Raw genomic sequence first — 25670 nt, 5'->3', positions numbered from 1 at the left:
AGTAATTTTTATTTATGCAGCACAAAAAAAAATGTTTATTCAAACCAAACTTAAATATGAACGCTTTATTGAGCATTGAACGGTTACCAGCGACCTGCTATCATTCGAACAGCGCGGCTTGGTGATCTCTAAGGCTATGTAAAAGTAACGCACATGTTCGCTTTACCACAGTGATAAAGCTGTACGATGCTTACATAGAATAGAATCTCCTCGCATTTGTTTTTGACTGTGATTAAGCCAGAGCACAACTCAGAACTCCTTTGATCAACTTTCTGATCTTGCATGAGATGTTGTTTTCCTGCTTTCGTTTTCGTTCAGTGCCGCTGCCATCTTGGTTCACATATGGAAAGCAGCTGGGCGGTGCTTTCTGTGCTGTGTAACGGTTGCTGTGCGAATTTTCCGTTTGTTTCCTAATAGTGGTATGCCTCTCGTCACCCACAAACGATGACTGGTTGCTGCGTGCCGCTGTGCGCCGGATCTAGCCGAAAAGGACATCGAATGTTTCGCTTCCCTCGTGACAAAGAGCGCCGGAAGATATGGGAGGTAGAATTGAAACGCGCATTTTGGGAGGCGAAGGACACGAGCAAGATATGCGAGGTAAGCAACTCAGGGAAACCATTGGAGATACCATTAAAGATACTTTCACTTTAGCGAGACATGCGTGATGACAGCGTTCTTGGCACAGTGTCATGGACGCTAGCTGTCACGCAGTACGTTGGAATCGTACTGCAGTGCCAGGAGCGCGCTGTCGCGTGTAGACGACGACCAAGGAATATATATATTTATGGCAAATTCGGCAGATCGCACCGGGGCGCCCTGAAGCGTAATTTCATCCCGTCATCGATCGTCGCTCTAGTGCGCACGTACCGGTGCGATTAACCGAATTTGCCAGTAGACTTCCTAATTGACGACGACGACCGACGCGTAGGTTATAGTGTCGCGATATATTACGAAAATGAAAAAAAATCTCCGAAAGTGATCGCCCGAGAATACCGCCTCCGTGCGGACGCGTTCATGCCAACGTGTTTGTTTTATCGGTCCGACAATGGTTTCCCGCGCTCGCAGCAGGCGCGTTCCCATGTGGCGCCGGAAGGCAAGAACGCTCGCGTATTGAGCACCAAGATGGTGCGTTATGTCCGGTACGTGAATAACGTACGCTTGGGTCATGAGCGTGTGCGTGAAATTTTACACTAGTGCCTGCCGATCATCTCAAACAGTTAATAAACCTCAAACGAAAGCGCTCTTCTTAATATTTGTGCAGTACCACGTGCCCATTTAATGAAGTACGTCTCAAGATTGACCTGCAATGTGGCCTGGGCACCCACACACTAAGAACAGTTTACACCCTTTGGCTTGCCCCTTCTGCCACACAAAAATAATCGTCATCTGCCTTGATGCGTTTCCTTTCTTTATCGCTGCAAGCCCGGAACTTTCCAGTGACGAACGGCACGCGCGTTATCAGAAGGGGCACTCCAAAGGGTGCAAACAGTTTTATGCTGATAACGCGCGTGCCGTTCGTTACTGGAAAGTTCCGGGCTCGCAGCGATAAAGAAAGGAAACGCATCAAGGCAGATGACGATTATTTTTGTGTGGCAGAAGGGGCAAGCCAAAGGGTGTAAACTGTTCTTAGAGTGTACCAAAAGTCCCCGCATACACCCGATTTGTGTCCGTTTAGCTTCATGCAGTCTCCGCCCCTCATTCCCCTAGTATGATCAGGCGATTGCTCAATGGCACTTTTCAAAAGTTCCCGCAGTCGCCCGATGTGGCGCCACCGGTCTGGTTAGATTAGAGATTAGAGTCACTGGAAAAAAATGTTTACAGGTGACTCTAGGTTAGATTAAAGGGGCTTTAGGTTAGATACGATGCCAGCGCCGCAGTTCAGGGTGGTGCCATCCTTTGACCACCCCTACATACCCACGCCGCCTCTTTCTCGCTGCGACGCCATTTTGAATCACGGCGGTTGGTCAGAGTGGTAGCAGTTGATCGGTGCTAACAGCTGAGCTTGCGTTGTTCGAGGCACTCGCTGGTGGTTCAACTTGCTTGACAGTGTTCGACTGCGCAACTGACAGGCTTGTCAAGTCCACTGAGCCATCATGACGGGCTGTTGTGTGCTAATGTGCTCCGGGTCAACTCGTAAAGGCCTGCGTTGTTTTCGCTTCCCCCGGGACCCGGAGCGAAGAAAGAAATGGGAAGCTCAACTAAAGCGGGATCGGTGGAACGCAACTGACCACTCATATGTCTGCGAGGTGAGTTGCAAAACAGTTAAGTCTTATCGATCCGAATTTTGCAATTAAAGCAAACTCGTGTACGCCGCTGCTGCATAGGCAGCGTATAGGTACGCGCATACTTACGGGCGCGAACGTGTTTTTCGTTTTGAACTTAGCTTTTCTACGCGAGTAGTGCCCTGATTATAGAGTCGGACGAGGGTGATTTTTATTCGCGGATTACTTAACACTAGCAAAAAAACAACGTCGCACCAGCGGCGTAGCTAGGTCGTCTGGCACCCGGGGCCCATAGGTCTTCTGTCACCCCCCCCCCCCCCCCCCCTCCGTTGTAGTCGAGTAAGTCGAGGATATCAACAATTTCCGGGTGTCTTCAGACGTATATGACACCCCCCCCCCCCCACTCCCCTCGCACCCGGGGCCCACGGCCCCCCCCCTCCCCCGTTGCTACGCCACTGCGTCGCCCACCTGTTTTATATTTTCACAGGAAGCACTGGCGTCTCTTTTGCAAAGTTCGTGTCACTGTTGTTTAGACAGCAGAGTTAACTTTTACGTTGAGCGAAAATAGACGAACCAAAAGTTAAATGCTCGTTATTTGCTACTGAAGACGCACACTGCTTCGTCTGGAGAGTGCGGCTGTTGTGCTGGTGCCACTCGAAGCCCTGCGGTTTTCTTTGGGATCTCAGTAGATAATTGCGGCTCTCATGTCAAAGTGCATAGAGGATTTTTTTTTTATTGGTATGTAATTGCATCGTGCTATTCGAAAGCGACGTAGCCGATGTTATGATCGCGGGCATATGTGCACTGCGCTGTTCGTAAGCAGACCTTATCGCTGCATGTTCATTCCCGATCGTGGTTGCTATTCTGTGACGGAGCTAAATCATGGCTAAATACCTAAGCAGGATGTACTCATGTAAACGTGCAGCTAACGCAGATTATGGGTCAAATTTTTCCTGAGCTTTCTGGCTCGGCGTCTGTCGTAGCCTGCGCGTTGTTTGGAAACGTGCGAGGTTCGGTAATAGAGCAACATTTTTTATGAACATATTCTGTTAAGCACCTTAAATAACTGGTTATGTTTTACAAGTATTTTTGTATCAGTAAATAGCTGCTTTTTTACCACTGACTTGCTGGCTTATATTGTAGTTTGCATCTTTCTTCATGCTTTGTTTTCATGTTTGTTGACAAGGTAACACAACAGTGCACGTCGCAACTTTTTGCCCCTATGTCTTGCTCGCTTATTTGGAGATTTGCATCTTTTTTCATGCTTTGCTTTTATGCTTTCCTTTTAAGGTTTAACCCCACTGTACATACCCCACTTATCTGTCCCTCTGTCTTGCTTACTTGCATTGTTTTCATGTTTCAGTTTTTTCATGGTCGACTGCACTTGACATTAAATAAATAATTTGCACTGTTTTTTTGTTTTGTTGCCTTTGCTGTCTGTAAGGGGTGAGGTTGACAAGCTAGGTTACATATTTTTCTGCAGCACTAATGAAGCTCAACGTTTAGGGAGCAGTTATTTTCTACAGCCTAGCCCATCACCACCCAATGTTGCAGGCAAAATAGGAATTGCATGCACATGCAGGCATCGTCAAAACTGCAGCTTTTTACTAAACCTTTTCTGGTCGAGTCTTTTTCACAAAGCATAAATTTTCAGTCTGTTACTTTTATTTCAGATTTAAAACTGTTAGAAAAGAATTACTGCAGTCATTTAATGACCTCAAATTCACCCTTTTTTGTGTAGGTGTACAAGCATGGTTTATAGATGAGTACAGATGGGCATGAATAAAATAAATACGATGAAAAATATATGCAGAAATGCGCTTCACAGACGGAGGAATCGTAGCAGAACAACCGGTCTGCATGTCCAGAGCGCAAGCGAAGTCTGCATATGAGCGCACGCAAGAACGCTCGGTGGTTGGGCGCCTGTCAGAAAAATGAAACGAGCGGAAAACTTGCAGTAGTGGTTTATCCTACCGCCAATGAGGTGCAATCAGTTTTCGTGGGCCTCGTGAAAGAAAGCGCAGGCGCAGTGGCAACGTTGGTATACGCGGCATCGTTTGTATGTACCAGCGCCAGCCTGTAAACAGATGTAATTGCACCCCTGTGGGCAATAAACAGGCGAGGAACTCGACACTTTGAAAGATTAAAAAGCAGACAGGTTGTCTTTGCGAGCGAAACCAACCGCCGCGCGCGAGCGGCTGTTATCAAAGCGCAGGAATTGAAAAACCAAAAACCACGTAGAAAAGAAAAAAAACAATTTCTTCCACTCGCACGGAGCGGTGGCACCTACTGGGCAATGGATCTTTAAAACGATAGCCTGTTTAAAATGATAGCCAACTGACGGCACACTAATTGTTCAACCTCGACCACTCGGGGCCCTAAAATTAATTCTTACAATTACGTCTTCGACCCTCGGATGTTAAAATGGCTATTATGAGTAAAAAGATGCGCAGTGCAATATTGATAAAAATATTGTTCAAATCAAAGCACCCGAAGCGCGCCGAGAGCATGAACGGCGCGGCGCCGTTACGAATGCTAGCGCAGCCGATCCCGTGTGCTTCAATATGGCGGCGCCGTTGAGGTTGTCTCACGGAGGAAGGAAACTAAGGAGAGGCCCTGACGTCACTCTTTGTGAAGCAAAAGTGAAGCCGGAATTTGGCGTTGCTCATGGCGATGCTCCGCCTTTTGGGCCACCCTCCTCTCTTGTTTACATCTTTCGCGAAACCACGCCGCGCTGCGCGTGGTGTCGCGCGCGGAGCGCGCGCAACATCTGGCAGAGCACGGTGCAGGTAACACAGCGCAACAAGACACGGTGACTAACGCAAACCCGCCCACTCAGCGCCTTTGCCACGGCCCGAAACCTACCAGAGCAACACGTGTGAGCGCTCAAAACCATAACAACGCCGCCATTGTGGCCCAAAAGGCGTGGCCATACAACAAAAAAATAAAAAAAGCAGCAAAAAAATGAGAACCTACTACGTCATTTCCGCCACACTTTTCTCCTAGCGCGCGGTGGGGGTAGGGCCTCTCCTTAGTTTCCTTCCTCCCTGGGTTGTCTCCACCCTGAACGGCGGCGGTGGCATCGAAGCACCCTAGGTTAGATTAGCATTACTACAGTGTACTAGTAGCATTACAGTGTATGGCTCCCAAAAGAAGCCATACACAGCAATTCAAGAATGGATTAGAGTTACTATATACATGATTTGCCAGGGTAGCATATGCATTAACTATAGATTGGATTATTGTTCAATTCTCAGTTACGAAAGGAATCGAGAGATGCACCATAGAGTAGCACGAATTAAGCTACAAAGAAAACCCATGCAGGTTTTGTAAAAGAAATGGTCACAGCCAAGGACGAAAAACAAAAGTGCATGTATTTACATTATTTACAGCTGGAGTTACTTAGGATACAGTTGTTTCCTATATAACATGTAGCTCCTGCCTATGGGAGATTGGCCAAGAAATGGGTGGATTATTCCAATCTATTATGAAGAATAAATTTCAGGATATCTACCAGAACTTAGCACTGTAGAATGTAAAACTATCGGTTAAATGAAAATCAGTAACAGGAAATCAAATTAATAATAATTAATTTAAAAGAAAGAAATTCTTGTACAGTCCATGTTGGACATTATTTCTTTCACACTTCCATCTTTCTTAGCCAGTGCCATCGTGTGCTGAAAAGGAATATTCAATATAGGTTTCTAAAAAAAAATAATTTTTTCAGTTGAAGAAAAATTCTTCCTGGTTCAGGGATCTACCTTAGCCAACCAGGAGGCTAGCAGATCGCAGAGTGAGGGCAAATTAATTGACAACTTGAAGTGCAGCGCACCCAATATGGCAAGCGAGTTCTGTGGAAACCTAGCAAACATAAATTTTTCCTCAACTCTGAAACTTTCTCTTTGAGAAACTCATATGGTCTGTGCTTCAAGTTGTCGATCAGTTCACTATCAGCATAGATATGTGCTTTGTCTTTGGTTCTAACTTGGTTTTGAAGGCACTCTATTGCTTGGTAGCTTGTAGTTCTGTTTGCGTTGTTGTCAGTGTCATGTTGTTCATCTGTTTGTTACTTTTGCAAAGCTTAATTCACATTAGCATGGGGTTTTCTCGATATGCAATGTTGCTGTTTTCTTCCTTGTAGCATGGCTACAACTATTGTAACTTCTGCTCCTCCATTTCGATTTGCTTTTGATGTGCCTTTGCGATTGGCGCTCCTCTGTTTCCATTTGCTGTTGCCGTGAATTTGTTATTCTATTGCTTTACTGCACCTCATCCGTGGAGCAAGACAGACAATTAGTCTCACATTTTCCCTGCCCTGCCAAGACCTCTAGACTGCCAGGCACACTAGGGGGAGATTCCGTCACCAGGAATTACTGCCATTGATGTCTTCGTGTAAATATTGAAAACTGCATTCTGTTTGAAACGCACTGACAAGCCAGAAAGTAGCAATGCTGGCACAGTTGCAAAGGACGAGTGTGTCTGCTATTGAAAAAATTTAATTTCCTGCTTTAGCTTTGCTGTGTTGCTTTGTTTGCTTTGAACCCTAAACACCTTTGTGAACATTTGTTGTTGTTGGCATGAAGAAAAAGCGGATGCTTAAACTCGTAGGCTTATTATTGCCATGCCTTAAATGTTGCAGTTGCATTTTGAGCCATCACAGTTTGAGCAGCGCCGAGCGGATGGCTGGAAAAAGCTGAAGCAGAATGCCATTCCCACGCTCTTTGCAAACAACTCGCAGCCACTCAAGCAACAAACAGAACAGGTAGAGTAACATGAAAAGGGGGGGAAAGAATCAATATGTTTGTGTGCTTCTTTCTCTTCACAACTTGTACATAGTTTCTTATCAAGCCTTCCTTACAGACTGCAGGACAAAACCATGCATAAAATGTTTTGAGGATGGTTATCGTTGAAGTGGTGCTGACCTCAGGATTTCTAACAATTAAGTGGACATGCTCTATGCATGCAGTGACTAGCTTGAATTCTACAATTACGAAATGTGTGCTTAAGTTGTTGATTAAAATTGAATGAGTAATATTAAGTTAAATTGGAGTGGTTATTGGCATTTATCACACAATTCTTAATGTCTGTCACTGCTGTGGATCTTAAGCAGCAAACATTGGCATTTTGTTTCGAGCGCTATCTTCTTAATTATTGGTGATCCAGTGTTGAAATGCCCTGTACAATGCTGAAAAAAAAAAAACAATTAAGAAGTGAGATTCCTGCCCAGTACACTACAAGAATATCACACCCGAAAGCAGTCTGTTAATATAAAAGAAATTTTACTAATATTACTTGGTGTTAACTCATTATAAGAAGACCTTGTTTTCACAATTGCACTGGTGTAATTTTGACACATAATAAATATTAAAGCACCATGTCACATACCCACATAGATATACTACTTCTTTTGCTCGAGTTCTTTAAGGTAGTGCTTTAGAATTATAAAAAATTAAATTATGGGTTTTTATGTGCCAAAACCACTTTAGAATTATAGGCTGCTGCCACTGGATTGTGGGTGCCTCAGCATGTCCTGAATATGACAAGGTTACTTACACACACACACACACACACACACACACACACACACACACACACACACACACACACACACACACACACACACACACACACACACACACACACACACACACACACACACACACACACACACACACACACACACACACACACACACACACACACACACACACACACACACACACACACACACACACACACACACACACACACACACACATATATGTGTGTGTGTGTGTGTGTGTGTGTGTGTGTAATTAGACTACACAAAACAATACACCATACACTATGATACACACAAATTCACTGGTATACAATGGGCATTGAACAAAGGACGATAGTTATAAAAATTATGAATACCATGGTCAAAGTACATATCTGATGCCTGTTCAAAATGAGCAACCTATTATGTGATTGCAACAACATCAGGCAAACTATTACAAATTTTATTTTGTTGGGAAAGATAAGATAAACAAAAGATGTATGGGAAATATTGACTGCATGCCACTGTAACTGCCCCTCATTTTTCACTTTATATTTCCATCCCTGTACTATTGCCATGTACCTGCATAGAGTAGTAAACCAAATTACTTCCCTGTCTAACATCCCTATATAGCTATTTATTATTTTTCTTTTCTCGCTCCCTCTTTTTCCTTTTCTTCACTGACATCAACTTTCAATTAAGACTGTTGTAGTGCTTTCACAGCAGAGGCATACACTTACACGTTTGCTCAGAACTTATGTACGAAAAACGTCGGCTGTGTAAGACTTTTAAGGGTGCAACACCGTCTTATACATCGTGCTTTCTAAAACATGCATTGCACCCACTGCATGAAGTAATTTGCCAAATAAAGGTTCTGATGGCCTCTGCTACATCTTGCCCAGGATTCACGCTCAAAACGGCGAAAAAAATGGCCAGAAATCACCCGTGAGGAAGCAGCCATAAACAAGCATAGTGAGGTAGGTGTTGCCATGGGATGCACATGCTGTGTGGACTATGCAGTGCCATGTGTTACAGACTTGTACTTTTAATAAAGAAAAGTGGAAGGAAAGATAATGCGCTGTCAGTGGGCACCAAACAATCACACGTGCGGTGCTGTACCCAAAGATTGAGGCGTTTTTTAACTAGCGCATGACATGATGGTAGCATTGTACCCTGTGCGCTCCTCATTAAAGTCTTGTGCCTTTGTTGTTCTTGTTAAACGTCTCAATCCTGTAACATGCAGAAACTAGCCCAACTTTCTCCTCTTTTCTAACGGGCCTCTATCAATTGAACTGAGGTTCAATTTTGTCACCGATTTCTTCTTCGCTTTTCTGTAACACAAAGCTTCTGGTCCAATGCACGCTGTGATCCCATTCTGTTCACTTCACTTCTTCCTGCACACTCGGCTGCTTTTGATGCCGACTTCTTCACTTCCTGCCTCTTTTTCTGCTTGCATGTACGCATTCTGGAGGATTGGCCAAGAATGTTCACGTGCTTAGTGTCGCATGTGCCCAGTTGCACGTACCCAACGGCCCCAAACTGTCTATTCATCATCATCATCATGCACATACCCCGTGACTCAGGCTGGCATGACAGAAGTTAGATATAGACAAATGAACTGAAAAGTGTGCAGTGTTTCCAGAGAATGCAAGTTGCATTAAAATTCAAATTTGTTGTGGAGCCTGTGTTCTGTAAGCTTGTTATGGCCAACTGTACGTGTATCCATGTTATGGCTGCGGCAGTGTTAGCCGCCACTACCAACAGCTATGGCAGCAGATGTGCAACATATCCAATATACTGCAGGCATCGTGTACTGTGTGAGCTTACGAGTTGGCAACTGGTCAATAAACCATCGTCCATGCTACTAATTGAATAAGGGCAAAACGTGACTCTAATCAACCAAGAGAACAGCCTGGCTTCAGGAAGGGATATTCTGCAAGTATCACATCCATGTCTTCAAACAGGTAACTGAGAAATCTGTGGGGTACGATCAACCTCTCTATATGGCAATCAGAGATTATGAAAAGGCACTTGATTCAGTAGAGAGACCAGCAGTCATGGAGGAATTGCTTAATCAAATAGGACAGGAGGCATGCATGAATATCTTTGGAAATATCTACAAAGATTCCAAAGCTACCTTGGTTCTCCATAAGAAAAGTAGGAAATTAACTATCAAGGAAGGGGTCAGGGAAGAAGACGTGATCTCTCCAATGCTATTCACTGCATGCTTAGAAGTATATTCAAGCTTTTAGGCTGGGAAGGCTTAGTGAGCATCAACAACGAATATCTCAATAACCTTCGGTTTGCAGATAACGAAGCCTGTTCAGCAACACTGAGGATGAATTGCAACAAATGGTCGATTGAGGACCTTAACTGAGAATGTGTAAGAGTATGTTTGAAGATTAATATGTTGAAAACAAAGGTAATGTTCAATAGCCTGGCAAAAGAACAGGAATTCATGATCACCAGTTGGCTTGTAGAGTCTGTGCAGGAGTATGTTTATCTAAGTAAATTACTTACAGGGGACCCTGATCACGAGAAGGAAGTTTACAGAATAAAAATGGGTTGGAGTACATACAGCAGGCATTACCAAATACTGACTCGTAGCTACCACTACTAATGGTACTAACATAACTAACAGTACTAATGATTCTACTGGTACTAACATATGGGGCTCAGAAACTTGGAGGTTAACAAAGAAGCTAGGGAACAAGGACCACGCAAGAAGTGATTGAACGAAAAATATTAGGTGTAACGTTAAGAGACAGGAAGAGAGTGGTGTGGATCAGAGAGCAAACAGGGATAGCTGATATCCTAGTTGACATTAAGATAACTAAATGGAGCTGGACAGGCCATGTAACGCATAGGTCAGATAACTGGTGGACCATTAGTTACAGAATGAGTGCCAAGGGAAGGGAAGTGCAATCGAGGAAGGCAGAATGTGAGGTGGGACGATGAAATTCAGAAATTCACAGGCTGGAATCAGCTAGCACAAGACAAGGGTAATTGGAGATCGCTGAAAGAGGCGTTTGTCCTGCAGTGGACCTTCAAAGGCTGCTGCTGCTGATGATGACGACGATGATGCTACCTCAAGGCTGCCAGAGTTGGGAACCTCACTCTACAGTGAGCAAGAAGAAAAAGAGCCGTGACACTCAATTTTTAATGACAACCACAGGAAGCCAACAGACAATCAGACATAGGAAAGCATAGTAAAAATTTTAACTGCTTTTTCTTTCTTTATTACCCATAAAATTAATTGTGGGTGAGGGTTAAATGCAAGAAAAGCTTTACGATCAGCTTTCAATTCACTTTCAAGGAACTTGTTGCAATGCCACCTGCAAACAACTATGCAATAACCAAGATCCCCTTATTGGTTATCACATTTCGATGTTCTAGTTAAGCGCCTTGTTCCAGATTGAAATCCTTCATTAAATGCAGAAACATGAGCACCATTACAAGTGATCAACTCCTACACAAAAGCATTAAATGGCTGCAATTCTTGGAAAATGAAGTCCAGTGGCATGTATTTGACAATGCTCCATTTATTTCTGAAATACTAAACACAGAATTCTCTATTTTCTCTATTTGAAGTTTTCTCTATCTATAGCTGTATTACTTAATCTATCACACGCATTCTAATTATTATCACATGATCGTAACTTGAATGTCTTGTCTACGTACGAAAATCATTGTCATCTTGCATTCCTACTTGATGGCTGCTGTTGACTGCATATAGTTGGTTCAGCTTGTTGCATTGCAGGCATCTTGTAATGCAATTAGCACACATCACGCGCTTTCCGCTCTCTGTGTTCCTAACTGTTTTCCTGGGCAAGAGTGCACACGATTGCTTGCTTTGACCAAAGGGAGGCCACTCCCCGGCACCGGTGTAATGTGATCTGTTGTCTATGCGGTACACACGGCTCTGGTGTACATTTTGTAAGCATCCACCTAGTGGACTGTCCATTTTGACTGCTGCTGAAGTGCTGATTGCCTTGCCTGCGGTATGACCGAGAACGAGGCAGCCACCTGCCTCCTACTCACACATACAGCTCCAGCCAATTGGTGGTGGCTGAAGTGGACAGCCCACAAAGTCGAGACTTACAGTATAGCCTCCCCCCCAGCTCTCTCACGACATACCCACTGTGGTGACATAGTGGCTTTGGCGTTGAGCTGCTAAGCACAAGGGTGCTAATTTACATGTGCACAGAGGAGGACAGACAAGAGACACTCATGTTGTCAGTCTTCCCTTGTGTGTGCAAGTTTGCGCCTCTCTTCAAATAGCTATAGTTCACCAACCTACATAAGAAATCCTGGGTTTACATACCCTCCTACATCCTAGCCTTTGTTCACTCATCAACCAATCATCAGTGCACTAAAAACCAGCTATACTAGCCCAATGGCATGTAATCCTGAAGTTATGCTGGCTCGTTGGTTTTTGTCAGAGGTCTATAGTCGTTCATGATTAACTTTGTACACATCTCCTTGCAGGCCGACCACAAGCCTGAGGCTCTAATGTCATTCTGCGAAGTTGTCCTAACATATGAGACCTATAGCAGTGCCACAGGCAGTAGTACCATTGTCACCATTCACCAGATAGCCGAGCAAGGTTGACGCCCCACTGACCCAGGACAGCCGCCCCAGGTCTGTCCGCCAGCTTGGCCACCAGTGCCCGCAACGTCGGTGCATATCCACGAGACGTTGTTGCTACCTTTGCTGAATAGACAACGGACATTGCAGGCCGACTGCCAAGAATCCTCTGGATGTGGGCTGAGGTTGTCTACATGCCATTGTGCTCGAAAGACACAAGACGAAGATTACTGTTTGTGCTTGTGCTGTGTATATATGTGCAACAGTGACGTGACTGCAGTGAGGGCAACTTGCATAGCTAATTTGTAAGGTGAGAACCACTCCACATTGCTAAGAAGCAGTGAGGTTGTTACCTCCGTTTGTTTTGTACTTTTTTGCACAGTACTCACGTAATCGCCCTCGCTGAATGGATGACAGACATTGCAAGCCAACGCGAAGAACCACACGAAAGTGACTCGTCTACAAGCCAGGCTACATTCTAAGAGGCTCACAAAAATGTGAGGAAATCAAGAGATTGTAGGAAATTAGATAATACATTGTAATGTTCATCACATTACAGATAGACAAGAGATTTTGCTTGCAGGAAACGCACAGAGGTAGACCTGAGCTGCTGCGCTCCACTCCGCTACTCTGTACTGGGTCAAAGCGAAGGGGGAGTGAAAGTACAATAGAACCTCGTTCATACGTTTTGACGATCACCGACTCTGCTCACCACCACCATTGTGCTCGAGTGGGGTCACGAATAATAACTGTTAAGAGGCTAATGTGGCGACAGTCGGGAAGCTCCAGAGAGCATTGTGCACATGTCCTAACGTTGACTTTCCTCTCTGCCACACTCTTGCCGTGTATATACACACACTGAACCACCTCTCGACCTGGCGTACAAGGAAACAGCAGCAGCAGCAGTACAAATGTCAAAGGAAGAGGCAAAGAAAGCTTCCCTTTAATATACTGCAGTCTTCTCCAGGAGGTTGGTAGCACCATACAGGTTGTTTCTTCTGACCAGAAGGCGTTGCTTTAGAAAAGAAATTCTGTGTTAGGAGGGACACTTGATGTAAGAGAAAGTTTGAAAAACGGGCATGGATACATACGTGCAAGCGTCCTGTGCATTCACCCTAAACAAAAGATTAGCACCAATATCGAAACATAGAAGCTTTATTCCTGGCCTGGTCAAAACATCCCACTGGCTTCTTTCTTCTTTACAAGCACAGCATGCCCACCAGTCATCGGGAGAGCACACACTATTTCACGGCCAGCGTAGACAGGTAGGCGTCGTAAGCAGCCTTCTTGTAGCGCAGCGCAGCCTCCTCGGGGTTGGCCGCAGCCACGATGCCCCGTCCCACAATGATGATGTCAGCACCACGCTCGGTCACGGCAGATGCGGGGTCACAGTACTGCTGCCCGAGGCTGTCCCCACTGGCATCCAGCCGCACACCTGCAAACAAGGCAAGCCGTCCCCTCAGAAAGCAAGAAATTACGCAGATTCGAGCATTGCGAGAACCTAAGTTAGTGCGATGCATTTACCGCATAACACTTGAGATAAAGTGTTTTGGAACTTAATAAGGGGCCATCAGAAGCAGAGTGATGCATACCCTCTAAGCACCCAACTTTTAGCGATTGGTATACTTTGTTATATGAACCACGATTGTTATATGAACCTCTCCAACTCCGTGTGCAGTACAGTGCAGTCCACATGCTCATATAATGATACCACATATAACGAAATCAGTTATAACGATGAGCTGACTACAAACTTATCAGTTAGGGCTATGAGGATATATTAATATGTTATGACCACAAGTTGAATAGAATAATCAAAATTCTGCCTTCTGGGCAGCGTTTTCCATGCAGACTGAGCCTGACATTTGCGTTGCCAAGTTCCCGTTTAAGCAATCGCTGTCGAGATGGGGTGAAAAATTTGCCTACATGCATTCGTGTCTGCCGACATTACTGCGCAGCGCATCCTGCCTATGCGGTGCCTGTGTGCTGATTGCAAAAGCCACGTATAGCATCGCGCATTGGCACAGTGCGCAAGATGGCGCCAGCTGTTTTGCATCTGCCTCGCCAACAATCGTGCTCTATACACATCCAGAGAGAGAAAGAAAACAGTTGTGACACAAAGCATCCTGGATGATTATCGAAGTCAGTGCGAAGTATTTGTCACCACGTGGCACAACGCCCGAACGAACTCGCATCCTCCCAGGAAAACACTCGCTCGAGGACTGCCACATGTGTGAGCCGCGGCACCCTGACCACTTACAATGCAGACGCTATATGCTGCACCAAATTTGTCTTCGACAAAGTGCTTTTCAAAGTATGCGCCTGCGCCCCGCAAGTGGCGCAGTCAGCCCTGCGTGGTCGTGGTGGCCTGTTCAGCAGTAGTCTGCTAGGCGTACCACTGTTCTTCGGCCGCATGTCACTTGTGTTTTTGCTCGCGCTTCATGGCAGCACGTATCTTGTCGGCCCATCGCTTCGCCTCCTGCCTCGCCCACTTGAGTACACATCGCATACTTCTGTAGTCTCTGCAGAGCCTTTGCACTCTTTTGCTCCTCTTCCACTTGATAACTTCAAAGGCTCATAGTTGTATCTGCGAGTAGGGGTCTACGCACAACATAGCGCAGCTAGCACAACCGAGCGAAGTCTATTTGTAGCAGGCACACCCATACCAGCGAGTGGAGCAAGGGGGCAAACAAGCCAGTAGCGGTAAACGAGTGGGTGCGCGGGAGAGCGTGTGCATCTTTGTGGAGCAAAGAGGGGCTGAGCCATGTCAGCCAGTGAGCGGGCTATTGGGGGTGCACACCCATCATCGCCAAACTCTGACCTTTTTACAGCCTCGCATTTGACCTTGGCTTCGACAAGGCAAAACATTTAAAAAAGAGCAATAAGCGGGACAGTGGCACCTGCCTTTTTTACAATCTCTCTCTCTCTCGCTCAGTGAGCGCTGAATTGAGCCACAGAAGCAACCCCGAAGTGGCAAACAGCCCAGTTCGTAGAAGATGGCGCCGACAAGTCGCAAAGGTGTGTCGCTTGAGACGAAGCTGGAAATTTTTCAAGACTCAAAGAAATAAGAACTCTTGCATCTGACGATACCAACGATTCCGAAAACCGGGAGTGCAGTGATCATGAAGGCGGTACCAGTGGCCATGCTGATCAACAGAAAAAGGGTTAGGGACCCTTTTCCACCATAAACAACTCTGTCAGAAAGGTGGGCTTTGCGCGCCAGGGCGAAATCCACCATGATGGTGAAATCACTGCGGTGGAAGCCGCTGGCATTATTTATGGATATTACTGAGCTCTGGGAGTCCGTCACTACTGACGATGAAACAGGTGGCGCTTCGATAGAGAAGTTTCTGAGTACAGATAGTGCTGTCAAGGAAGTTATATACAACCTCCTTGGTGCTGCCTCGTTCTGCGAAGAGATCTCTGATGAGGTGATCATTGTTGCGACAGACAGCGGCGTTGTGATATAAAGGCAATGACAGCAGCAGCACTGATGAGATTGGCAATGGCCCATCTACGACCCCGAGCCCAATGTTCACACGAAGTGTGCTGTCGTCGATCGGGTCGCCCGTTGATTTCATGCACGCTAAAGGATTTCCCCCAGTGTTCGCACAGCAACGAGACACAATGCACATTGTGGCTATAAACCTGAAACTGCCACGAAAGCAAGTTCAGATTTCTCACTATTTTGACACACTGTTTAGCGATTGTAAATAAACATTTTATTTTTCACAGCCTACTTTCTTCAACGACTATTCTTTAGCACAAGTGGCAAATTGGGATTCAGAGCTACAAAGGTATGTTTGGCAGCTTTTTCTTTTACAGCAGTCCAGATATAGCGATGATTGGTTATGACAATAGGATTTGTCATTCTTTTTGACATCGTTAAAAGTGGACTGCACTGTAGAACTCGAAACGCCATCTCAAGTACAACACAGCGCAATGATGAGGTAACACCCACATACATGTGCAGTTCTGCACCAGACAGACGCACCATGTTCTGCGTACATGAGAGAAGGAAGGAGAACAACTGACGTCCCTCTCAAAGAGCTGCCTACAACTAGTTTTGCAGGCAGTTCTTTGAGGGAGACGTAGACGTCCATCTTCTCATGCAGTTACCGATGCTGCAGCACAGGTCAAAGGCTGCAGCAGACAAGCAACATTAATCCGAGCTAATCAGGCATGCCGGCTGGTTTGGCAGCGAAGCTTTGGACAAGAATGACAGAAAAGTAGACAAAGAGATTTCTCGTCTACCTTTCTGTCATCCCCGACGAAAATTGTGCTGGCAGAACAAGCTGCAACGTACCGGCTTGCCAAGTGATCGAGCTGGGTGCTTACCCGGTGTCATGTGGATGTGTTCTGGGTTGTGGGAGACTCGCGACTGGCACACAAAGCCCAGCACGAAGTCTGGAAAGTCCTCGGCCATCTTTACAGTGGCTGCACAGATGAATTCAAGGCAACTTGAGCATTCAGAGAGAAAGCTCCTTGTAAAGCTAGTCATGCAACCAGCAAGCCATGAAGCAGCACCAATAAACAATGCAAGAAAAAGGTAAATATAGTAGAAAGTGTTATAATATCAAAGATGTACTATTACGTTCTATATGAGCTGCAACATGTGAGCCGTGGCCGAAGAGGTGCTCTCAAGAAATTGGTGGAGAGAGTTCCGCCATTCCAGCAATTTGCATAACCCCATGCTTTCGTGCTGCATGCTTCGTTGTGGTACACCGCTGCCCAAGCTTCATAAACATTCTCTCTCTCTCTCTCTCTTTCGTGATGGAGCAATAGCTGCTCAGTGGGCCAGTGTATTATCGCTGCGCGAAGGAATCAGACGACAGAATGCACTGCTGGAGAGTGTTTTGCATTGCTGGAATGGCAAAACCCTCTCCACATTTCTCTCAAGAGCGCCACTCCAGATCATGTGTTGCAGGTCGTACTGAGTGCGATAGTACTTAGACATACATCAGATGACTGGAAGGCATTATTTGAGCAAAAGCACTTAGGGTAACTGCACATGCTCTACTTACTGTATAGGCTAGTTAAATGTGCCCGTAGCAACGTATCCCCACAAAAGCATTCGCACGCCTTTTTTCTAGTTATACAAAAGGGTAAAGCATGCACAACAAGAGTGTTTCCAGCATTCTGTGGTCAATTAGTGCATCGTAAGATGTTGCAGATATTGCTGCAGTTCCCAGATTGGTCTTCTGGTACAACGCATCTATGCTAGTTTCTAATTTCCAATAAAGGAATGTTCTCGGCCTTGCACAGTTTGATACTTTCGTCTGCTAACTGTAAACAAAGGACACGGTGTCCTTTCCTTCTTTTTTCTCATGCATATTGTTTCTGTCAGAACAATGACAAACAATACCAACCAATATAATCCTCGTCATACGAACTTGGCACTCCTAATAGCTCCCTAACAGCTATGTGAAGCCTTTGACCACCCAGCCGAAACTTCTGCTCCGCAGGTAAGGATTATCTTCTTTTTTTTTATTGTAACCACATGATTACCTTGTAAAAATTTTTTTGGATAGCTTTTTTTTTCAAATTTTTTTTCCCACCTAACTTTCTTTTTGTCGAAGTGATGAAGTCCAAACCTTTTATTCACCTCGAACTGATAAACAGCTGGTTCTTGGCCAATCATCCATTTTAGGCGCGAGCCATGGACCTTCAGTTCATTAGCAGCGCTGTTTGCTAGGGTCACAGGCAAACCTTAAATTCAGATGAACAGTGGCATGTGGAATCTTGATGCTTTGTTCTGAATGTTTCTTGCAACTTAAGCTGCCCTGGCCACCGTGAGTCTTACGGCTTGCAACATTGTGATGGTCTGTCACCTCTCTGCACTTTCAGTGAAGCTGCAGTTTTTAAATGATTAGAGCAGGTCAAGCCCCAAGTTTCACGAGCCTTTTAGGGGAAACGTTTTTTGTAGTTACACTCAATGTGCGGGGAAAGCCCAGTGGCTTTCACTAGTTAAGTCTAGGTCATAGGAGTAGTTTTTGTTGGGTTAGTTCTTGTTAGGCGAGTCGGCGACAGATAGCTATTACGGGGTTGACAGAACGAACGCCCGTCCTACAACTTCTGTGTACATCCTAAGTTACGCCTCTCGCATAACAGGTCGAGATCGCCCACTCACCGTCAGTGTAGCCCTTGGTTGTGAGCGTGCCGGAAGAGCTCATCTGTGCGATGAGAACGCAAGCCTGCTCTGGTCCGCTGGCCTGCAGATAGTCACATTATAAAGTTATAAACCGTGCATAGAAAGAGGCTTTCACAATTCAAAAAATAATCTCATGCCCTGAAAAAAAAAAAAGTTAAATTCAGGGGTGTTACGGGCCAAAACCACATTCCGATTATGAGGCATGTCGTAGTGGGGAACTCCGGAAATCTGGACCACCTGGGGTTCTTTAACGTGCAGCTAAATCTATGTACACGGGTGTTTTTACATATCGCCCCCGTCGAAATGCGGCCGCCGTTGCCGGGATTCGATCCCGCGGCCTCGTGCTTAGCAGCCCAACACCATAGCCACTAAGCTATGGTGTTGGACCCATGCCCTGTGGGAACCTTTAATCCAGTAGTAGTGGGGCGGGAAAGGCATTACCCCGAGACAACCACTGAAGGCTTAAAATGGTTCTTTACTAGAAAATAAGCAAAATGATCAGTGACACGTATTATCTTTATTGTTGTCAGTTTATCTACACATTATCTTGGCAAACCAATGGAGAGCAAGCTAAAGGCATTACAAACACCTGACAATAACCCTCCATTTCATTAACAAAAAGGAAGAAAGGAGAGTCGGCAACTAACACTTTACAAAACAAAGAGACTGCAATACTAGGTGCCTGTAAACAGAAACATCTATACACAGTAGGAATAAAACAATACAAAGTAAAACAATTCCAATAACACAACATCCATCACTTACTTACAAACACTTCTTCTTATAGCAAGCATCTGACATGTTCTGTGATTGCAGAGAAAGAAGTATTTTAGAAGGGTAATCTGTCCAGCTGTGACAGCACAGACCACCGACGCAAGATCAAACAGTGTTGCCACCTGGCGGGCACTGGCTGAACCACAAATAGTGTGGATTGCGCTGCACGTCGTCTGCTACGCTCTGCGTGTTTACATGTGCTCATATGGCGTGCATATGTTTAAGGACAATTTCTGCAGTGGTTGCAGCATGGCTGTGAAAGTTGGTCTGCACTTTTTTATGATGTACAGAACCATTTATCCTTGCGTCATCGTTGCGCTGTAGTAAGATCAGTGACTGCCCATGTCAAGTGCACAATATGTGACCGTTGCACCATCCGCTCGCCACAATTATACGAAACCCATTGTTGCTTTGTGCTTCATGTAAGCCACAGAAAGCATTTTCCCTTATTTTAAAAGAATCCCGTGGTTGCAGAAATATGTGAATGCTGCATTTTGCAACTTGTTGAAATATGTCGATGTAGAATTCCCCGACAACCTACAACCGCGGGATGTCCGCTGGATCACGAGAGACCACACCACTCTCGCCTTGGTAGAGTGAGTGCATTGACGCTGGCATGGCTGGGCTTAGTCGTCCAGGTCACCAATTTGTGGGAGGTGACGTGGAGAGTGTAGACACCATAGCCACGGTTTATTTAGGCCAGCCAGCCATGATGCCGCGGGATCTCGGAAGCGGTCGACAGTGCGGCTGCTCAGTTCGTGCAAACTAGCGTGTTCTATTTCTCGCGCTACCCGCACGTGAGCTGTTTCTTTTTCACCGGCTCTGGAGGTAATAGCCACGCTGCTACGATTTATTTATTCTGTTTATCTATTTGCATACTCTCATGGACTGCAAGCATTACAGGAAGGAGTGGTTTAACGGAAAGCATCATTTAGCACCTTTTCAAAAGTGGCATAACCATGGGTAGCAGCAATGGAGGCAGGAAGATAGCACCTGTCACCGCTCATTTGTGGCAAAACAAAAAAAAGAAGCATGGCAGATATCAGGGTGAAATGATGACGGTTTCACCTCACCAAACTTCCTGCTATGCACCGCGACAAAGCAGCAGTTGAGCCATTGGCAATGAACCGTCAGGCAGATAAGTGCGACCAGTCGCTCGGAACAGCTGCCACTACCAACCTGCTGCAGTGCGGTCAGGATCCCCGGTCCTGGGAGTGAGTGAGCGGTCACCATGTCCGACCAGAGCCGCGTGGAAAACGGACCGCTGGTGTACTGCACTTGCACCGTCTGCCCAATGTCTGCAAACTTCCTGCAAGCAAAACCAAACGTCCAAGACTCGGAAAACAAATATAACGTCGATATCAATGCGATCTCATTCCCAATTTATCGTGGTAAAGAGAATGTTAACAGCCACAGGTGATTTTTAAACCTGGATAAAAGTGATGCCTAATGAAAGCGTGGCTGTAAGTAGGCCTAGGCTGACCAAGGAAACAAGGTAAGAGAACTTTATTTGATTCACAATTCATGGGAAAATGTCGGACGATTTTGCAATTCCTGCGTAGGGAGTTGAGTACCATGTAGTGCTTGTTTCACACATCATGCCAGGCCTTCCCCTCAGATTATCATGTTCACTCAGGAGACGAGGCTTCATAGATTCACTGTGCATCATTTGCTTTTTTTTTTTGCCAGTCATTTACAAGCACACACGGAAGACTGAGTCAGCTATAACATGCGATTGTTTCAGCCAAGCCCTGTGGTGCCAAGTTTTGTACCCAAGATAAAAAAGGCCTCATTTTTCAAGCTAGGTTGCTTTTTCGTGCTATGCATGGTTGAATGTGCATCGCATTAAATCTCGGAAGGGCTGTGATAGAACATTCTGTGATACAGCCGCACTACTATTTCTTTCAGCAGGTGAAATGATGGTGCACTATGCAAACATTTTGCAACAAATACTTGTCAAGAGTTCATTCCATGATTTTTGTGTTCCCTGTATGTGCAACCAACATTGCTGAGCACAGGTCCTTTGGGCCGTGTGCAATACCATGTAAGCCGTGTACACAGTACATCACGGTGCACTGTGTACATCATCGCAATAAAGCCTGTGGACAGTGCAAAGGACTGGGAAGTTGTGTTAGATTACAATCATGTGCTACCGGCAAAATTCCCTACCATACATTTAGTTCTGTAGAAATTGTTTGGCAAGGTTACTCAGGAAAGTGAAGTGACAATGTGAAGTTCCATATTGTACAGAATACCGAAGCATCGCTCCTTCGGGCTTCCCATTCAAGATAAACTTTCCACAAGGTTGCACAAAAGTGCACATGATTGCAGGGTAAAATAGGATTCATGGGTAAAGCAACCCCCTCTCAAGGCCTGCTAGCACTAGATCGTGATAGCACCGAGCATAGGGCAACCACCCGTCAAGCCAGTCGCCACAGCGCAGCTGGCAGTGTCTGCTAAACAGGCAAACCGTGTTGAGACAAAGCCCCCTTGCAAGTGCATGCGTTGTGTCATTTTAAATATTGAATGTGCCATAACATAAGAGTTTGTCACAAATAAGCAATGCTCTTGTTTTGCATTACATTTCCAAGGGGATTTTTCAATGGATTGATATACACAATAAATTTAAGTACCTCGGTCTGATGATGCAGATGGTTCTGACTGTATGCGCATGTATTATTTTCACATGTCAGCTCTGTCACCAAAGAAAGTTACCACATTATGAGCAAAAGGGTGCAATTCAAATCAAAATGTGAACTGAACTGCAGGAATGAAAAAAATTGTCAAATGGCATGTCAGAAATTCACGCCTTCTAGTAAAACTGCTGTCAGCAAGATTCCTTTGACATGTGGGAACACATGCAAGACTAACCAGGAGATCAGGAGATCATGTGACTCCCCTCATTCACATGGCAGTAAATACAGTGGCATGCTTGTATGTGGTGCTGGCTATGAAAAAATATATACATATATGTTTCAGCCAAACCATCAATTCATTGAAGTGAAACGCTTAATACAGCAGACTTTCATTAATTTGACGCCAGTTAATTCTATTTTTCGGTTAATTTGATCTCTACCGATCCCGGCCAGTCCACTTACACTTCTACTAGCCTAAACTTTAATTATTTCAATCCTGAAATTGGCGTTCCCTGGCTAATTCGAACTCAACTGTTCAGCACGCAGAGACCTGACCCCAATGGTGACCCAAATAGTGGCAGCATCTTCCTTGATGGCGCTTTGGGAACAAGTTAATGCACTGAACACGTCAATCTCCCGCCAAAAACTGCTATTTTCAGCCCGCTTTAGGAAAATTTTCAAGCGAGAATGGTAGCTCACAATGGATGGTTAGAGTACTTACCTGATTCAAACACACGCCAGCTTTTCCCGAGGGAAATTGGTCTAAAAGTGCCTGCACAGTGCCATTTGATACTAACCAAAACTGCATTCACGGCATTTACTACAACCTACCGTCCTAGCAGCCTGGCCAAGGTCTAGGTCATCACAAGGTAATGACAGAACAAGTTCTCCCACAACACACATGCGACAGTGAAAGCCAGTGTTGTAGTTATAGTTAAGCAGCTACGTGAGATGGCACGAGTACTGCAATGTGATCGCCACCTCACAATGCGAATCACTTGGGCACAAGAAGAACTTGCTTCTAGCTTTTTGGCTCCAGAATGGTGGTGCAAACAGACAGACCGCACCGTCTTCGGTGTGCTTTGCACGGCGAACCTACGAAAGGCTTCCCATTTGGCTTTGTAATGCGACAGCAGCATGAGGAAACATGATTGCTTGTGCGTGCTCCCGTCCGTGAGACCGCACACATTAAGAACTTAGTCGTCGGTGCCAAGCAAGGGAAAATGTTTGCCTGGTATCTTTACGCGACAGGTAAAACTTCCTTTATATAGGCTATCTGCCATTCTTGCATAAGGGAACTAATAAATGCCCCTTTTGTACGTTTGCGCTACTGTGGACTGTGTCCTACGTTACCAGAAGCACTTGAGACCCCACAACATAAGCAACCAATTACAGCCGAACTTTAATATATCGAACAGCATGGTGATAGCGAAATGGTTCGACATAGCCAGAATTCGATATATAAGATAACGTAAAAGACACGTCAAAAACCTCTGCAAATGGCACAGCCTAGGCCAATCGCGCACGGCGCAACTGAACACGTGCTCCGAAAAACGATCCCCGTTCGCGCCCCAATCGTGGCGCAGAAAAATACTCACTTGAAGCTTCACACAAAGTATTTATGTATTTATTTGGCTGAAAGTGCTGCAGCAGTGCAGGCTGCTTCTTATTGGCAGCTGCGTGCTTAAACACGGAGCCCTCAACCTAGTCTAAACAATCCACAAGCAATAGGCCGGTACCCTCCATTGTGCTGCAGTAGCGGCTAGAAGGGCCAAAGCAGCTACAGCCTCAGTTCAAATCGGGAGCGGGGCAACATCAGCGCTTGTAGGATCAACCTCGGCAGCGTCTTTGTTTGGTCGGTACATCTGCTGAGATGTCCATGTCCATCATTCGAAGTATTTCGAAACACTGTCAATAACAAAGTATTAACTGACATCTGCCAAGGCGTCTATGAATGAGCCCAGTGAGTGTGCGCTGTCGCACGTCTTTGTGGAAGCAAACCGCCAGTCCTCGCGAGGCGCGGTAGGCAGCAGGCGCAGAGCATGGCACCGAGGAGGAGTCAGTGCGGCAAATGCAATGTGTTGTTGACGTTGTCGAACTAGCCAAGCTGCCGCGTGCACATGCTGCTACGTTCGAATGGCACCCTCAGCATGATCGATGTGTGCAGCTGTAGTGCGCAGCAGTCGGGAACGCCCATCGCACCGCTGCAATCTTCAAGAGCTCACCGCCAGTCAACAGAGCACACGTGGTCTGTGGTGACAGACTCTGATACATCCATTTTACGTTCGACCCCGTTCGAAATAAAAAATTAAAAATGCATGCGATTTTCCAGGTGATATAGAAAGTGTTCGATATACGCAATAATTCGATATATCGAGGTTTGACTGTGATGTGCAGAAACGTAAAAGTGTTTGCTCAAGCTTTTCATGTTGGTTGAATTAAAGGAACGGTCAAGTCAATGAGTTGAACATACTTTGCTAGCCATGTTGTGCCACTACTAGACACTATGGTAGTGTGCCCTTAATTGCACTGAAGCAGCAAAACTGTTGTAGTTGTGTCACGGGTGGCCCTTGATTGTACATATTAAAGCGACAGCATTAAGGAGCTCAAGTCGCAGAAAGGCCGGTGTCATCGGCGTCAGTGTCGGTGGCGTTGGCCGTGAGCGAAAAATCCCGGAAGGCAATTCATAAATAAAAACAACTTGGAAGATGGGCTGGGTGGGAATCGAACCAGGGTCTCTGAAGTGTGAGACTGAGACGCTACCACTCAGCCACAAGTTCGATGGTTCAAAGCGGGACAAAAGCACCTCTAGTGAATGTGGTGTTGCCTTAGAAACGTGCCATAGGAAGTTATACTGCGGTGTATATCGGTAATTATGAGCATGTAAATTACAGAAGTCGCAGTTAAACGAGTAGCGAAGTACGTTTCCGCTACATTTCTTCTGCGCTTGGCACACATGCAGAGCCATCTTGCGGCAAACACAGAAGACCCCCTCCTCGCAATGTACGGCGCTGCCCCGACAGGTGGCGCGCCACTCGCCCGCTTCTCCCCTTCGTCTCTTCAAGAGCATGCCGAGCGAATGAGAGAGCGGTGCGAACGAGGTGCGATAACGCTATCGCATTCCAATCTTGAAGGTGAAGCTTAAGCGTCTTCCAATTTTCCCCCCCACTAATCGAATAAAAAGACTTTCGTTCGGCTGATGTCATTGTGCTTAAATGACTGAAGGCCGCTCCACGTGTGCCAGCCGGAGGTACAACAAACATGCTTACCTGTCCTCCATGATCAGGAAGTCATGTTTGGTGGCAAGCGCCCGCAGACGCATCATGGCGTCCAGGCTGAAGTCCTCCAGCAAGTCCACATGGGTCTTGAAGATGCAGATGTGTGGGCCCAACTGGTCTGCTAGCTGCCATGTCAGAGGGGCAAAGGGACATGCAATAGCATCACATGTTCAAGACAACAGACGCCAAGACTTGGTGCTTCCATGCCTAGCAGGTTGCCACTAGACTGGTGTGACTTGTACTGTTTAAGCACAAGCTAAAACTTGCTCTGGAAGCAAGTGGGGCAAGACAGCACGTGCTCAAGGACACAATGCCTCTCACCAGCTTAGACCGCAAACATCTCCATCTTGGCATCACTTACTATAAGTACCGAAATATAGGTAGAACGTTAAAAAAAAACGCAACAAGAAATTGACCCCTATCTTATATACCGGTCATTTTTGCAGGTTTATACCATTTCTTAAAAAAAAAATTTAGAATTAATGTTTGGGGGTTGACCGA

General features: G+C 45.6%; 2 protein-coding genes across 5 annotated transcripts in view; one reads left to right on the top strand and one right to left on the bottom strand.

Annotated features, from left to right (window-relative positions):
- The first annotated feature begins 307 nt into the window (after positions 1 to 307).
- LOC126517865 (THAP domain-containing protein 1-like) lies at positions 308 to 13366 on the top strand. Of its 3 annotated transcripts, none has more exons than XM_050167678.3 (4): positions 308 to 597; positions 6862 to 6984; positions 8646 to 8720; positions 12232 to 13366. In XM_050167678.3, exons 1-4 carry the CDS (start codon positions 445 to 447, stop codon positions 12352 to 12354), a joined length of 474 nt encoding a protein of 157 aa, XP_050023635.1. In that variant the 5' UTR covers positions 308 to 444; the 3' UTR covers positions 12355 to 13366. The 3 variants fall into 3 exon arrangements, 2 of the variants coding, with proteins under 2 accessions (XP_050023635.1, XP_050023634.1); XR_011890926.1 differs by lacking the exons at positions 308 to 597; positions 12232 to 13366 and adding exons at positions 1922 to 2246; positions 10784 to 11323; XM_050167677.3 differs by lacking the exon at positions 308 to 597 and adding an exon at positions 1922 to 2246.
- Positions 13367 to 13469: 103 nt separating this feature from the next.
- Positions 13470 to 25670, bottom strand: part of r-l (rudimentary-like) — a 32255-nt gene continuing 20054 nt past the window's right edge. For both annotated transcript variants that reach the window (XM_055064336.1, XM_050167682.3), the window contains exons 7-11: positions 25161 to 25294; positions 20435 to 20564; positions 18461 to 18542; positions 16669 to 16767; positions 13470 to 13765 (exon numbers count right to left, since the gene is read on the bottom strand). In XM_055064336.1, the coding sequence (XP_054920311.1) occupies positions 13572 to 13765; positions 16669 to 16767; positions 18461 to 18542; positions 20435 to 20564; positions 25161 to 25294 (639 nt within the window). In that variant the 3' untranslated portion in view covers positions 13470 to 13571. The remainder of the gene's footprint in view (positions 13766 to 16668; positions 16768 to 18460; positions 18543 to 20434; positions 20565 to 25160; positions 25295 to 25670) is intronic.

Source organism: Dermacentor andersoni, chromosome 11 (assembly GCF_023375885.2).
Source record: "Dermacentor andersoni chromosome 11, qqDerAnde1_hic_scaffold, whole genome shotgun sequence".
Classification (NCBI taxonomy): domain Eukaryota; kingdom Metazoa; phylum Arthropoda; class Arachnida; order Ixodida; family Ixodidae; genus Dermacentor; species Dermacentor andersoni.
This window is presented reverse-complemented; position numbering and strand designations above follow the sequence as displayed.